Here is a 14,444-nt window from a genome sequence, read left to right as displayed (position 1 = left end):
TGTGACTTAACTTTCTGGTTATCGAAAAATCTGAGGCTCGAGAGTTTCCGGTCTTACGTAAGGTGACGCTCATTGGACTGAGCTCCGTGTACGGAGAGCTCAGAGTGGGCTGGAAGCTTCAACAAGCCGGAAGAACACAACCAGCGAGGAGGTGAGAAAAATGAACGCAGTTTGGTTAAAGACGATGATGGCCCACAGAAAAGTCAGGAGTTTTGCTACCGTTAACCACTGCATGACTCATTTTACCTTATTTTACCGTACTAAACTAGTAAAAGCCACCTAAGTTAGCTACAGTAGCTCAGCCAGGCTAACTATATGAATTAGCACATTGAGTAAATATTATCTATGATGTCTGTATCAGTAACCAGATTGAGCCTATTTGGCTTCAGATAGATACAGAAAAATGCTTCTTACAGACCCTAAAATGTCGCTGTGATGTTGATGATTTTAATTGTATAAATGAATCAGTTAACATTATTAACATTACATGGTTTATGGGGCTGTGGGAGGTTGTAATACCAGTATAATACAACTAGAAAACAACTATGTTCATTTCAGTACAAAGCTTATACTAATTACGGGGGACATATTGTGCTTTTTACTCCACTGCATTAATTTGACATCCATTATTACTAGTAACCTTCAAAATTAAGATTTTACACCCAAAACAAAGCTATTATTATCTTTTAAAATATCATGCACATCTCCAAGTTAAACTACTCTAGTCTGCATAAAAAATTTAACATCAGCTCCACTTGACCAGCAACAATAAAACGCCACATGCTCATTAATGCAACAGTGATAATAACCCAGTAATATATAACTAGATACGGCTCGCAGGGGCATTTGCCTATAAATTACAGCAGCACAGCTTGATGATAATATTAAAGTAGTTTTACTAATGTGACATTTTAAATGCTTGTGCTTGTAATCAATTATCATTTCAATGTGGTATTGCTGCTTTTTCTTATCTTAAGTGAAGGATCCAATACTTTCTTCCCTAATGAATGTGGGCATAAGTGCCAGTAGGTTTTTAACTATTGTTTAATATGTCAATTCAGTCTAACGAAACAAATGTCAAATGTCTGTTATACCTATATTCTTATCTGCTTTACTGGGTTAATAAAGAATCTCAAAAAAACAAACCATAATACTACTTTCTCCTCCCATAAAAATGGCAGACTCACTGTTTTTTTTCCTGTAAAATCCATATCAGATAGATGTCAACAAGGCCGAGGGAACAGGTTAAGTAAAGATTGCTTCATGTTTCACAATCAGTGGCATTGCCCATAAAGGCACCCGGCCGAGGGAATCAAGGATGACGCAGCTCGATGCAAAGCAACAGGTTACAGCTGTCCTGCAGGAAAAGGGCTCATTTAGGAATGCATAACATAATGTTCCTTGACATGGGACAAAACAAGATTCAACTTGTTTAACAAAAATCCACCAGTGCTAAGGAGGACAGAGAGCAGACATATAGACATGGAACAGGTGTTGTTTATTTTTGTGGATTACATGAGCCACCATTGATTAGTCAGCATTTAGCAGCCTTCAACACCAAAATCTTGCAGGTGCTCTGTGCAGCACTGTACCACATGACTTGGATTATATATGGCAACAACTGCAGTTCACCTTACTAAAGCAGTGTGCTCTGCCATAAGCTTGTTATTGCTTGGAGCATTTGTGAGATGAAACGGAAAAAAACTGAGCCAACTCAGCATTAGGAAGCACTGGAGACAACATTAGTCTGCGTCTCTGGGAACACACTGGACTCTTTCGAGATTCGGTGCTCTGATATATTACAGCTAAACCAATATGAAAGAAGGAAGAGTCTTTGAAAGTTTTCCCTTACTAATAACTGCTTGGGAAATAGCGATTCATCTCTGATGCTTGTGTTTCTGGTGCAACTATATTTAGTCCAGGAAGTAACTCAAATATTTAAGTGCATCCAGAATAGTCCTTAAGTTCCTCTAAAACATAGTTTATACTTTCCTCACACAATGAACTACTCAGAAAAGATGTGAAATGTATTTTTAAAAAGGTCACAGAACCAGCAGATGCATGTTTATTTGACTTCTCCGTTTTTCTTCAGAGAATGGGCTTCATGGAAACGAGATAAACATCACTACAGCTGAATCACGGCCCTGTGATGTTATTATGCTGCTTAAAGGTCCAGTGTGGAGAATTTAGTGGGACAGCCCGTCTGTGATGAGTCGAACATCGGAGAAATGCTGATTTGTAACATGACACTTGCTGATAATTCAGCTCCTAGTTAAAACCTCCGGAACAATAAATACTAAAGGAATCTTAACCAGGAGTTCAAGCTTTGCACATGGGAGAAGTGTCAGCTGGCTGCAATCTGCAGTCCTCACCACTAGATGCCACCAAGTCCTACTCACTGCTCCTTTAAAGCTGTACAAAGCTTTATCGTATGTTTTAAAGGTTTATGACCAGATGTTACAGGTATAGTTTAAAAGACTACTGTGTCATTACAGATAACACTTAACGGGAGTGTTGAGTTCATGTAGCTTGTTGCCATGACAGTAGAGAGCTGCATGTTCTGACTCAGTCCCAGTTAACTGCAGGGTTTTTGAAGTGCGTTTGGTGATTGAGGACATGGAGACCTCTTTCTATCATTGTGCCAGTCAGCAGGTTTTATTGCACACAGTAACATCTGGGTTTCAGCTGAGTCAGTCGATAATGCTGTTGTTCTGTTACAGGGGATGGAGATAGACTGCCAGCCTGAGGAAGCCATCGTTTCTTCATTTGATGAGGACTGTGTTGTGCTCGGTGACGTCAAGGACATGAGATTGGAGGCAGAAGCAGTGGTCAATGACGTACTATTCGCCGTTGCCGAAATGCACGTGTCACAAAGTCTCAGCAGCGCGTCGGATGTGGCCTACATCAACGTGGAAACAAGAGAGGGGAACCGGTACTGTCTGGAGCTCACAGAGGCAGGACTGAGGGTAAGATGCACTGAAAGTGAGACATTCATTTCTTGTTTGATTAGTCATTGTATGCATGTTTTACGGTTATCAACTCTACCAAACAGGTGGTGGGCTATGCCTTCGATCAAGTGGATGAGGATTTGAGCACCCAGTATCATGAGACTGTTTACTCGCTTCTGGACACGCTGAGTCCAGGTTACAGAGAAGCCTTCGGGAATGCTTTGCTCCAGCGGCTGGAGAGGCTGAAGCAAAACGGACAATAAAAAGGACCAAGATGCTGCTTAAAGCGGAAGAGAGTTTGATGATGTGGGTGTATTTGAATATGAGCCAATAATAACCAAGTCTGGTCAAATATTATAGCCTACTATGTGACGTCCACCTGCCTAGCTACCACTACAATAAGGGGTACCCTGCCCTATCAACTCTGCTTTGTTCTGACATTCATATCATTGAATGACTTCATGTTAGTTACTTAACTTTAGTGACTGCTGCGGATTGGCTAAATGGGGTCTGTTGCAACATTGTGGTGTTGACTTTTCTGTATAAAGCTTCCACAGAATACAAATTTGTAAGTGCACACAGCGTTTGAGACTTCTGCACCTTTTTGTACTGATCAAAATGATTTGAGAAAGAAGCAGCAACTTATTGATCCAGCTTCCCCTTCTGCCCTGCTTGCACTAAAGCTGTGACCTGATATCTGCTCAGATATACCCAATACGTTCTTATTCAGCAGGTGTCTCAGTGAAAGAGCCAAAGCTATAGTCTTTAAACTCATATATACACTGCCTTAATGATGGACTTTTGGTTAGAAAAGTACAAAAATAACTCCTGGACTTGTTAATTTTTTATATTGACAGAGACAAATGGTATTTTGTGGGGCTGACACTTCACATGGATAAATGGGTCAGAAACTATTGAAAACCATGAATAGTCTCAATAGCTGGCACTGTATACAATACCAATTTAAATTGTGTTTGGATATTTTTTTCCCCTCCATACTGCATTGCAACTCAAGCTTGCATTTTGAGCTTTGCTGTGAAAGTAAAGACGCTATCCTTGTGGAGGTTTATATACACAAATATATATATATTGTTGTGGTCTTCAAACCTTTGGTTCGTGTTTATATTCAATGAAGACTTCTAGGGCTGCTTTATGTGACCTGATAATGATCCTACTTCAGTATTATGAAATCTATTTTAAGAAATCGTGTTCCTTTGCATTCATACTGTCATTACTTGCTGCTGGCCTTTGCTCAGACCAATAAATTCTCAGAATTACATTTGTCTTCATTTTTTACCCACGAACAATCTACGAGGCAAACTTAAATTGAAAAAAAACAAAGGAGAAGTGGTTTCCTCACCACTGCTTAGCGAGTCATTGTAGTGTCAAGTGCTGACCTTGGGTACATCTATTCAAATTTGCCTACGATATGCAGAGTGTGTCAACAACTGTGTGACACATAGATAGGGTAAGTTAAAAATGGTCATTTGGCAAATCAGTCCCAAGCCTTTTCCCTTAAGTGACCCTTTTTCAATCAATGAATAAACTGATGACCTATAAGTGACATTTCATATTTTAGCTTTAATGCATAACAGTACAGAACATCTGAAAATGTACAGTTAACCCAAACAGGAGGAAGCTTGTGTATAATGAGTGAACTTTTTTGAGCAGATTGTTTCCTGTGAACATTGCGTTGGACATATGGGAATTTTTTTTAGGAATATTTTATTCAATTCTCTGTGTTTTTGTTTTTAACAATCATTTATAATTAATAGGCTTCTTCTCTGACAACTTAAGGGTTTTCTTCTCCCTGATGCTTACAATAGAACTCTTTGGTTGTCTCTCAACTATATACTTTTTAATGCAGGATGAGGCTGAAGGCTCTGTGACTACAGCTTGTGTTGAGTTCTTCACTGTGCCCTTATCCTGGGAGATTTTTTAAGTTTACATCTTGAACAATAATCTAAACTTTGAAACAATATTTTGTTTTCTTTATAGAAATTAACAAAATCCTGAGATATATGCCTACTGTATTAATATTTTCGTGAGTCCCTACAAAACTAAAAGGCCTCATGACCCCCTGTGAAGCTTTGGAAGCGGCGTTTTAACACAAAAAAAAAAAAACCTAATCAAAAGTTTGTGTATATCAGATTCACATGATGCAACTTTGGTACAGATTACTTTTCTTTATTAGAATTTTAATAATCCTTTACAATATCTAATTTCATATGTCTAGTAGTACATTGTCAGTAAGAAATATTACAAAAAGTTTTAGTGAAGTAGTAGCACAGTATATACCTTTTCTGACTACATAGCAGCCAGTGAGACAAGACAATTGCACTGTAGTGGAATGAGAGTCAGGGTCATTCACACATTAACCACATTGTTTCACATCCGCATCTCTTAAAACTGACTGTTAGAAGGTCACAGCAAGGATCAGCCGTTTATTTCTGCAGGATTCAAGATGTGTGAGTGCGCCAACGTCTTGCAAACTAGTGAAAGACACATCTTAAAAATCAATTTGATGAATGAATAAAATGAGATCTTAACTAGAATCATTTACATTCTTCAGATTTTTACTCAAAGCTGAATCCCTTTTAAAAAAAAACAAACACTTGTGCGAACATACTGCTGCGAGATTAGCTCACAATCTGAACAGGGAACTTGATGCAGAACAGATCTTGTTTGTGGTCGTCTCTCAGTTCCCACTCCACAACCAGCTTTATCTAGAAGTGCAGAAGAGTCAGAATTGAAGAAGGTGAGCGTTTGTGTACACAAATGAAATATTGAGGAAGTGAAAGATGCAAAAAGTGATGTGGTCACATTGAAAGGAAACTGCTTTTAGGAAGATTTTTGCTAATGTACCACGCTTTACTTACTGCAGGATACTCAGTCTTCACAGGAAGCGCAGTCATGTAGTTATACTTCTGCTGCTTCTGGATGGGACACTGGATTCCAGACTTGCAGCCATCTTCTATGGGAATGGGGAACGGGATGGGTACTCCACCAATAATACCGTGAACCACTGCTGTGCTCGTCTGGCTCTCCACAGCTACAACAGATAAAACATACAGTGCGTGAGATCAAAAGTTAAAATACAAGCATTTATGTTCTGATTAGCATTTCTAAAAACAATAAAACCCCCTTACCACTGTTGAATGTCACATTGACACTGTAGGACTGTCCTTTGTGTAGCTGGCATGGCTGACTGGGACATGGGTTAATATCCACTAAGGCCACTTTGCCAGAAGAGGAGCCTGCAGAGAAAAAAGATGGGACATTCAAAAAAGGTAAATGTTAAAGCTGCTGCCATATCACTTGTTTAAATATCTTAAATTTTCATTAGAAGAGGCCACGTCACAGACAACTTGACTTGCTTTACATACATCATAAAAAGGACATGATGTACAACCTCCAGGGTCATCACTGTATTACTCCCTCCAGTGGAAAGAAGGTTAAACTAACAATGCCTAATGTTTGACTCTTTTGTTTCAAGACTAGTCTTAGTTAGTTAGTTATTTTCATAAAAACATTAACATAAGGAAAAAGTCAAAATCAACTGAACTGGCCAAGTACTTAAAGCATACAAGGAAACTGGCTCTCAACACTCACACTGTGCCAATAAAATAAATGATACAGAGAGTTACAAACTAAGAACTAATAAAAGACATATTTTTGTCTTAATACAGTGCAAAATGAATAATATCATTGCTGGGCAAGCATGTAATCTAAAGTAATGTGACTGAGATTATCAATTTTGGGATTAGTGAGTGGATTACCTCACTACTCACATTTTAAAAGGAAAAGCTTCAATTTTGACCTCTTTTTTAAAAAAAAAAAAAAAAACTCAAGTCGCAAATTTATATTAGTGCTGTACAAAAATCACTGGAAAGTCCTAATTGAACACCGAGAAGCCTAAAATATGAGCACATGTGTGTGTATATGATGAATATATTGTAGTCAGGACAGGTGATGTTATCTGTTAAGGGATGGATCAATAGTCTACTAACAAGATTACAAACAATTTTGATACTCAAACGTTTTAAGTAACACTTAGGCAGCTGTTAAATTTCTGTTTAATATATTTAGAAATTACATACTATTGGCTTTGAGACTGTAGACCGTTCTCACAGCACACTGACTTGTCATAGTAGGGAAAGCTGAGGTGTTGCAACAATGGCTCTAGTCACTCCCTTTTGGGATCAGTTAAACGTGTGTACTACTCTTTAAACCGTAGCCTACTCACAGTTAACGACTGGCCGTTTCACATATTTAAAATACAACATAAGGAGTTAACGTTAACGTCAAATCTGCATATTGAGACGTTTCGAGTGATACTTACCGCAGTCAAGGAATTTCACCGGGTTGGCGCAGGTGAATCCCATTAGGCACAACAACACGATGAACCCAGTCCGTACATCCATGTTTCTTTCCTTGTTCGTGACCCTAAAACAGAGAAATATCCATTACGCAACAGAAAAGTTTACTTGAGCGTTAGCCGAGTCTGACAGTCAGCAGAAAGTGCTAAATCATATGACTTTTTGTTTCCCCCAAGTGTCCCGAGCGTCGCAGTGATAATAAAGTTGAACAAAACGACAAAAAAAACACTCTTTGACGACAAGGCAATGTGATAAACAGTATACAAACAAACTCAGTCTTCTTATTAGTAGATTAACAATACACGTAGATATAATACATTGTCAATGGACAAGCCATACCTTTGAAGCGTGTCCGGAGTGAGCGCCGTAGCCGCCTAGCACCTTTTATTTCCCTGTATCACGAGATCCAAATAACGCCTATTTATTAGCATACAGAGAACATTTCGCCCTCAATTTAGCCTGTCAGGAAATCCCCTCACTATCAAGACCCCGCCCCGTGCGTTATAAATGGCAGATTGAAATCAAAACCAGCATAATAACCCAATATTCTGTAATATAAACCCCAATATTAACATTTGGCTGGTGTATCTTGTTGAGGATGGCATATATTTTAAGAAGAGCTGTGCCTGAGAGGCAAAACCAAGGTATAAAAGACCCCATATCTAGGGAAATAAATACCTTATGATTGGCAGGTACACTGACGAATCAAATCATCGTATCACCAATGTGGGCGTATCTATTTGACAGACCACCATTTCAGCCAATTAAAATGCGGTCTGCGTCTCGTCATCCGTTGGGGGGTGGAACTTACCAAGTTTGTTATGGAAGATGTCATTCGTGAGAGGAGCTATGATATCTGCGTCAAAGGCAAAAGTATTGAGCCTTGCTAGGTAATGTTACATTTTATATTGTAGATATAATTACGGATAATAACGTGTAAACAACCTGTTTGAGTTGAGACAGGAGCTTTGTGTTGAATATTTTCCAGGTAGTTAGCAAGCTAGCCGCTAACGCTACCGTTAGGTAACTAGCTAGCGCCAGGGTTTGCAATATTACATGTACCTCTGCTGCCTGATCTTAACGTAACATCTATGTTTTTCAGGGCATCTGCTCTTCTGACTAACCCCAATGTGACCCAACAGTTACACCGACTTCCCCCAAACCCCCATCCAGCCCTTTACACAGCGGGGCTTCAGCGCTTTAGCAGTGCCTCCTCCCAGGAGAAGCTAGCTGTGTCAGACCAACCCGAAGATAAAGTGAACCTCACTGAGTCATGTGTGAAGGTCAGCAGATACTTAATGATTCATACTATGACTAGGCATCACACACTTCTCATGTAGGAAAAAGCTAATGAAAAGATGCGTGTGCAGTTTCGATGCATGCATGGAAAGCCTGGGATATGGAGATAGATTTGTCTCAGTATTATTTGAGTGAACAGGTCGACAACATGTGTGTAAATGTGTAATTTGTAGATATAAAACACCTCCACAAATACAGAAAAAAAAGGAAACCAAAAAAGTATTTTGCAAATATAAAACAGATCTGTAAATACACAAATTAATACCACAAAAATGTCTGTGAATACATTTAATTCATGTACAAATAAATGAAAAGCATTTGTGAATATTTTCCTAACATTTACAGCTTTTGAACATTTTGTGAATTCAGTTTTTATTTGTGAATCTTAGTGTTATGCTTATGGATTTATATTTTATGCAGTCAGTCTTTTTTAATTTTTAAAATGTGTGTATTTGCAGATCTGTTTTATTTTTGCACAATATTTTTGTGAGCTTACAAATCCCTTTTGTATTTGTTTAAGTTGTTTTATATTTATAGATCACACATTTACATACATTTTGAAACAAATCTATTGCCATACAGGGAGGACCAAAACTTTACATCAGTGGTTCGCAACTGGTCCAGCCACAGGGTCCAGATTCCCCCTTGGTCAATAGTTAAAGGTCCACACAGTTTAACGTATTTAACCCTTATACTACATCATACAAGTATGACCATGTCATCAAGCTAATTTGCTGTTTCTGTCAAGTAGCTCTCCATTAGTCTGTCACTCTACAACAGGAAATGGCACTTCAAAATGAAGGCTCTGTGCTGGAAATTCACTGTACTTCAAAATAAAGTGTGTTGTTTACAAGCATGACACGTTCAGAGTAACTTGCGGTCCATTCATAATGGACCTGCAATCCACTTTTGGACCATGACCCACCAATTGGGAACCACTGCTTCACATGATGCCACATCAGTGTCAGAGTTAGTCAAGATATTTTGTTGACGGTGTTATCATCTGTGTAAAACGTAAAGCATTTCATTAACCCCACCTCTGTGCCAGTGTTGACAGTGAAGCATCTACAGAATGGGACTGCATTATGTCAGATCATAGTCTTACTGTACAGGGATTAGTGGGCATATATGTGTAAGTTTTTCTAGGCCTACATCTGAGGTATTTGACTGTAAGACACAGAAACTGTAATTGGCTTCTGACTCACCGAAGTGTGAATTGTTACTTTCCGAATTGTTGACATCTAAAACCCAATTATAGGCAGTCAAGCAGAACCATTTAATGTTAAAAAACATTGCCATGCAGCCACTGTCGAAAATGTATTGAGTTGTTATGCTGTGCTTTGTGCCTCTTTCTTCACGCTCCTATCTCCCCTTTAATCCAGAGACTAGGGGAAATCATGGAAAAGGGCGAGTATCTCCGAATACATGTGGAGGGCGGAGGCTGCTCTGGGTTCCAGTACAAGTTTTCTGTTGATAGTAACAGGAATGAAGATGACAGGTAAACTGCCACTAATCAGTCTTTCACATTGTTGATTTACACTGGCCTCATTGTTTCCTTATTGTCTTTTAATCCAATCAACTCTGTCCCTTCCTGCATCCATCCTTTAGAGTGTTTGAGCAGGGAGGAGTGGGCATTATTGTGGATCAGGACAGCCTGGAGTTTGTGAAAGGAGCCACAGTGGACTTCAGCCAGGAGCTGATCCGCGCCACCTTCCTTGTGCTCAAGAACCCTCAAGCTGATCACGGCTGCTCCTGTGGCAGCTCCTTCTCTGTCAAATTATGACCCTGCTTCCTTGAGTCAATGCTACTTAATACCCTCACCAGTTTATTAGGCACACATGTGCAATATACAATCAAATATTATAAACACTTCTCGTTATAATACATTATAGCTACTGGCTTTGTAGGTGTGAAAGTACTTGAACTGAATGAAAGGCAGAGGTATGATTGATCATCATTCTGTTTAGCATATAGTGACACTCAGAGCTCACTGACAGCTGAGTTCACAATAGTCACCATGTATTCAAACTAAACAAATGCACAGATGAGGTGTTTGAGTATGCAGTGCTGAGATTTGTCTTTGTGTGTAAAATATGTAAATAGGCCATATCTATGATTGCAAAGAGCGAAGATATATTTGTTTCATCTAAAATAAAGTGAGTGAATTTCAGATGTTTATAGCTTCAGTCATTTTGATTTATTATACGCAAATGAATGTGTATTATGATGCACTTCCTTATGTTAGAATGGTCAAAGGGCAGCCAGGTTATTTATAACTGATTAAAGGTTAGTTTGAGCACTCATTCTTTCCTAAGAACTGTTACTTCAACAGCATTATTAATAAGTGTGGCTCAGTGGTTCTCCACCAGGGGTCCAGAGAGCACAAGGGGTCCCAAGAAAAAAGAGGAATAGTATATTTTCACACTTAAATTCGCTATAGAAGTGAGCCCAATGTGCGTAAGAGTCATAAGAGTGAATATTCTGAATAAAGGTTTCACTTCCCTTCATAGACTGTAAAAATAATGGACATAGCTACCATGATGTCACCCACTGGTTTGTGGACTCCTATTTTGAAGCCTCCAGTTTGGCATTTTGCCTGTCACCATCTTGTTTTTTGGAGCCAGAAATGGCCATATTTGGAGGGGAGGCTGGTGCTGTGGAGGAGCGAGGGGTGGATCTGACTGAGAAGCAGAGGATGCTATCTGCAGACAGCCTGTCACTCAGTGTGCCCCCAGCTTAATTATGCCTAACTGCAAGGCTTAATAAAATGTAAACAGGTGAGTTAAATAAAAATCCACTGTCTGTACAGTTGTTCAGAAGGGGGAAATTAGCTATAGAGACCAAAACTGGAGTTTTCGGCTTTATTTTTCAGCCCAGGAGGTTGCCGCTTGAATGGCAATTGTAAAATACCATGTCATATGTGTAACTTTGGACAATCAGCTTTTTCTATAAAGGAGGCTGTCAACTCTGGAACACATGACCAATTGAAATCAATTGATCATAGATTTAAAATCCTTCACAACAAACGGTCAAATGCTGGCTAAAAGCAAAGCAGAACTGTACCTGCTCTGAGCTGAATGGGCTAAAACCTTTAAGGGGTATCAGTGTATTAGTGTATTGTGGTATGTGTACTTTAGTATATGTACTGTAGTATGTGTATAGTGGTATGTCTACTGTAGTAGATGTATTGTGGGATATGTTGTAATGTTTGTATTGTGGTATATGTGCTGTGGTATGTGGACTGTAGTGTGTGGACAGTGGTTTATGTATTGTATTGTGCCCTCCATGTTGATAGTGTATAGTGGTTGTATGATGTTTTAAACTCTATATTCTTAATAGCATTTTAGGTCTATGTGTTCATGTCCAACTAGGGACAAGAGTTAAAAATTAGCAATAGCTGTAAACTCTGTGCAACAAATCAGCCCCATACTCTGTATTGAAACTAAGTTAAATTGCATCGTCACTATAAAAAACAAAACAAAACAAAACAAAAAACAACCAGCAACATACCATGTCTAATAGGGCTGCAACAAGTAGTCGACTTATCGATGACTAATCAACTATTAAAATAATCGGTGACTATTTTAGTAGTCGACTAATCGGTTTGAGTCATTTCTCATAGAAAAGTACTATAAAAGCACCCCAACATACTCTTACTGCAGCTTCTTACGTTCAGATATTGGCAGCTTTACACACTCTCCCATGATGGTGAACTAAATCCCTTTGCCGTGAGTACGAAACAAGACATTAGATGACATAATTTTGGGGTTTGGGAGAGACAGACCGACATTTTTTAACAATTTGACACATTTTTCGATAAAATGATTAGTCAACTAATTGAAGAAATAATCGACAGATTCGTCGACAATGAAAATAATCGTTAGTTGCAGCCCTAATGTGTAATTTCCCAAATCCCAAACTGACGTCTTCAAAGGGTATGTTTTATCTAACACTCCAAAAATCCAAAGCAGTTCAGTTTTGTTATCATGCATAACAAAGAAAACCGTCAATTCCTAACATTTAAGAAGCATTAAACCAGCAAATGTTTCACTGTTTTGCTTGAAAAAAAAAAAAAAAATACTAAAACGATTCCTCAACTATCAAAGAAGTTGCCATTTGATTTTCTGTCAATAGGCTAATCATATCTTACAACCTAAATCTTTTCGAAAGGAGAACCCTGAAGCAAATTCTTACCAAATGTGGGTTTCATGACCAGATATGTAACAGATTAGGGGTTATTGACAGGAAAAAGTGAAAACATATCACTCAAAGTTTAAGTTCATGGTTGCCTTTTTTTATTAAAGTGGAATTTAAGAAACATCTCACAAAAAATATACAAAAAGAATATGTACAAATGATTTTTACACTGGTATAATGTAAATCAAAATATGCAGCAACAATTGTTTGTATAGTTAGTCTTAATACAAGGAGCAAAATGTTTTGCACTTTTCATATTTTCTCTGATAAAACATTCCATTTAAGCAATATATATCTGGTTACACAAAACATAAACTTACTGTTGGAAAAGAGTCACACCGTTTCATATCCATGAAAATGCGACAATAATACGTCATAGCAGCACACTGAAAAGTGAGAGAGAATTGCAACCGTGTATTGAAACATCAACTTACAGCTGTTTTTCTTTTTTTTGTTTTCTGAGGAATTTGGTTCGGACAGATTGTCTTCCACTAAGCCATGCACACCCACTAACCACAAACAAGTCCTCAAACGAGTATGCACACGTTAAACATGTCATGAGGGGAACACTGCCGAGGGAGGTCTGAGGTCAACCAGTCGACGACACAACCACAGAAACAAACCATAAATGAACCATCAGGGTAACACAGTGACCAGGTCAGGTGTACAGTGCATAGTATGCTTTGGCATGCTGACATCCAGAACATAACAGTGGATGTTACATTCAGGAGGAAGGCCACAGGATTTGGAATCACCAGTAAAAATAGAACAAATGACTACATGATCCAAAAACTAAAACCAACATAATACAAAAAGAATCCAAACCCTCGTTAGTTAAACACTCAGATTAAGGCTAATTCAGTTTGCTACATGTTTTTAAAAAATGGCATTGTCAGTAACACAAAGTCATAGGCCCGCCAAGTGGCAAAACTGCCATTTGGGACATGTACACAGATACGCTCATTCTTAAAAAAATAATCCATCACTGACATGATATGCACATACTGTATTAGAGAGATGGTTTCACTTTTTTTTTTCTTTCAATGATGATGTGATGTCGTGAGAGCAGGGCTGTATGCCCTCCGCCTGTGTTCACAATCAGGACTGACGCTGTGATGAACATGAGCCTTTCACATATGCATGCACCTAGGTTTGAGGCAGTAAGTCAGATCACCACTTTGACTCATTTACAAGCTGCCAGGTCTGTCCTCCTCCTCCTCCTCCTCCTCAATCTTTTCTTTGGAGAGCCACGCTGGGAGACCTTCTGAGGCAGGATGGTCCAAGTGTGATCCTCAGTGAGGGGCATGGACACACCTCCACACAAAGAGGCTAGAGAGGATATGACAGGAAGGATGCATCACTTAATATTTCATCGTCATACATTTTTTAAACTATGTTGGTTTTTGGAGCCGTAGTCATACCTTCTGTCGTCTCCACCGGCACTAACAACGAAGCGATCTCCATTTGTGAAGCGTATATTAGTCAAGTGAGCAGAGTGGCCCAGAAAGCGTTTGTGTTTGGCCTGAAAACAGATCACATACATGTCATCCAGGTGGCATTTTCACTAGCAGGTTTATCTGTCAAGTGGCTTTGTTATCAGGTGTAATGCCACAGACAGACA

At 38.8% G+C, this 14,444-nt stretch overlaps 4 protein-coding genes across 5 annotated transcripts in view; 2 read left to right on the top strand and 2 right to left on the bottom strand.

Annotated features, from left to right (window-relative positions):
• Positions 1-12: 12 nt before the first annotated feature.
• Positions 13-4,227, top strand: gskip (gsk3b interacting protein). The gene is made up of 3 exons (XM_033642419.2): positions 13-151; positions 2,721-2,966; positions 3,053-4,227. Exons 2-3 carry the CDS (start codon positions 2,724-2,726, stop codon positions 3,209-3,211), a joined length of 402 nt encoding a protein of 133 aa, XP_033498310.1. The 5' UTR covers positions 13-151; positions 2,721-2,723; the 3' UTR covers positions 3,212-4,227.
• An 892-nt stretch (positions 4,228-5,119) lies between these two features.
• On the bottom strand, positions 5,120-7,808 carry LOC117266765 (NPC intracellular cholesterol transporter 2-like). Its single transcript, XM_033642108.2, has 5 exons — positions 7,667-7,808; positions 7,291-7,394; positions 6,098-6,205; positions 5,828-6,000; positions 5,120-5,674 (listed from the first exon to the last, which is right to left on the bottom strand). Exons 2-5 carry the CDS (start codon positions 7,370-7,372, stop codon positions 5,588-5,590), a joined length of 450 nt encoding a protein of 149 aa, XP_033497999.1. The 5' UTR covers positions 7,373-7,394; positions 7,667-7,808; the 3' UTR covers positions 5,120-5,587.
• A 274-nt stretch (positions 7,809-8,082) lies between these two features.
• isca2 (iron-sulfur cluster assembly 2) lies at positions 8,083-10,796 on the top strand. Its single transcript, XM_033642234.2, has 4 exons — positions 8,083-8,217; positions 8,430-8,610; positions 10,009-10,124; positions 10,235-10,796. Exons 1-4 carry the CDS (start codon positions 8,156-8,158, stop codon positions 10,407-10,409), a joined length of 534 nt encoding a protein of 177 aa, XP_033498125.1. The 5' UTR covers positions 8,083-8,155; the 3' UTR covers positions 10,410-10,796.
• A 2,102-nt stretch (positions 10,797-12,898) lies between these two features.
• eml5 (EMAP like 5) overlaps positions 12,899-14,444 on the bottom strand; it is a 54,874-nt gene continuing 53,328 nt past the window's right edge. For both annotated transcript variants that reach the window (XM_033642353.2, XM_033642354.2), the window contains 2 exons: positions 14,245-14,345; positions 12,899-14,152 (listed from right to left, as the gene is read on the bottom strand). In XM_033642353.2, coding sequence (XP_033498244.1) covers positions 14,116-14,152; positions 14,245-14,345 — 138 coding nt within the window. In that variant the 3' untranslated portion in view covers positions 12,899-14,115. The remainder of the gene's footprint in view (positions 14,153-14,244; positions 14,346-14,444) is intronic.

This window comes from Epinephelus lanceolatus, chromosome 15 (genome assembly GCF_041903045.1).
Source record: "Epinephelus lanceolatus isolate andai-2023 chromosome 15, ASM4190304v1, whole genome shotgun sequence".
Taxonomy (NCBI): domain Eukaryota; kingdom Metazoa; phylum Chordata; class Actinopteri; order Perciformes; family Serranidae; genus Epinephelus; species Epinephelus lanceolatus.
The sequence above is the reverse complement of the archived record's forward strand: the minus strand, read 5'-3'. Positions and strand labels throughout refer to the sequence as shown.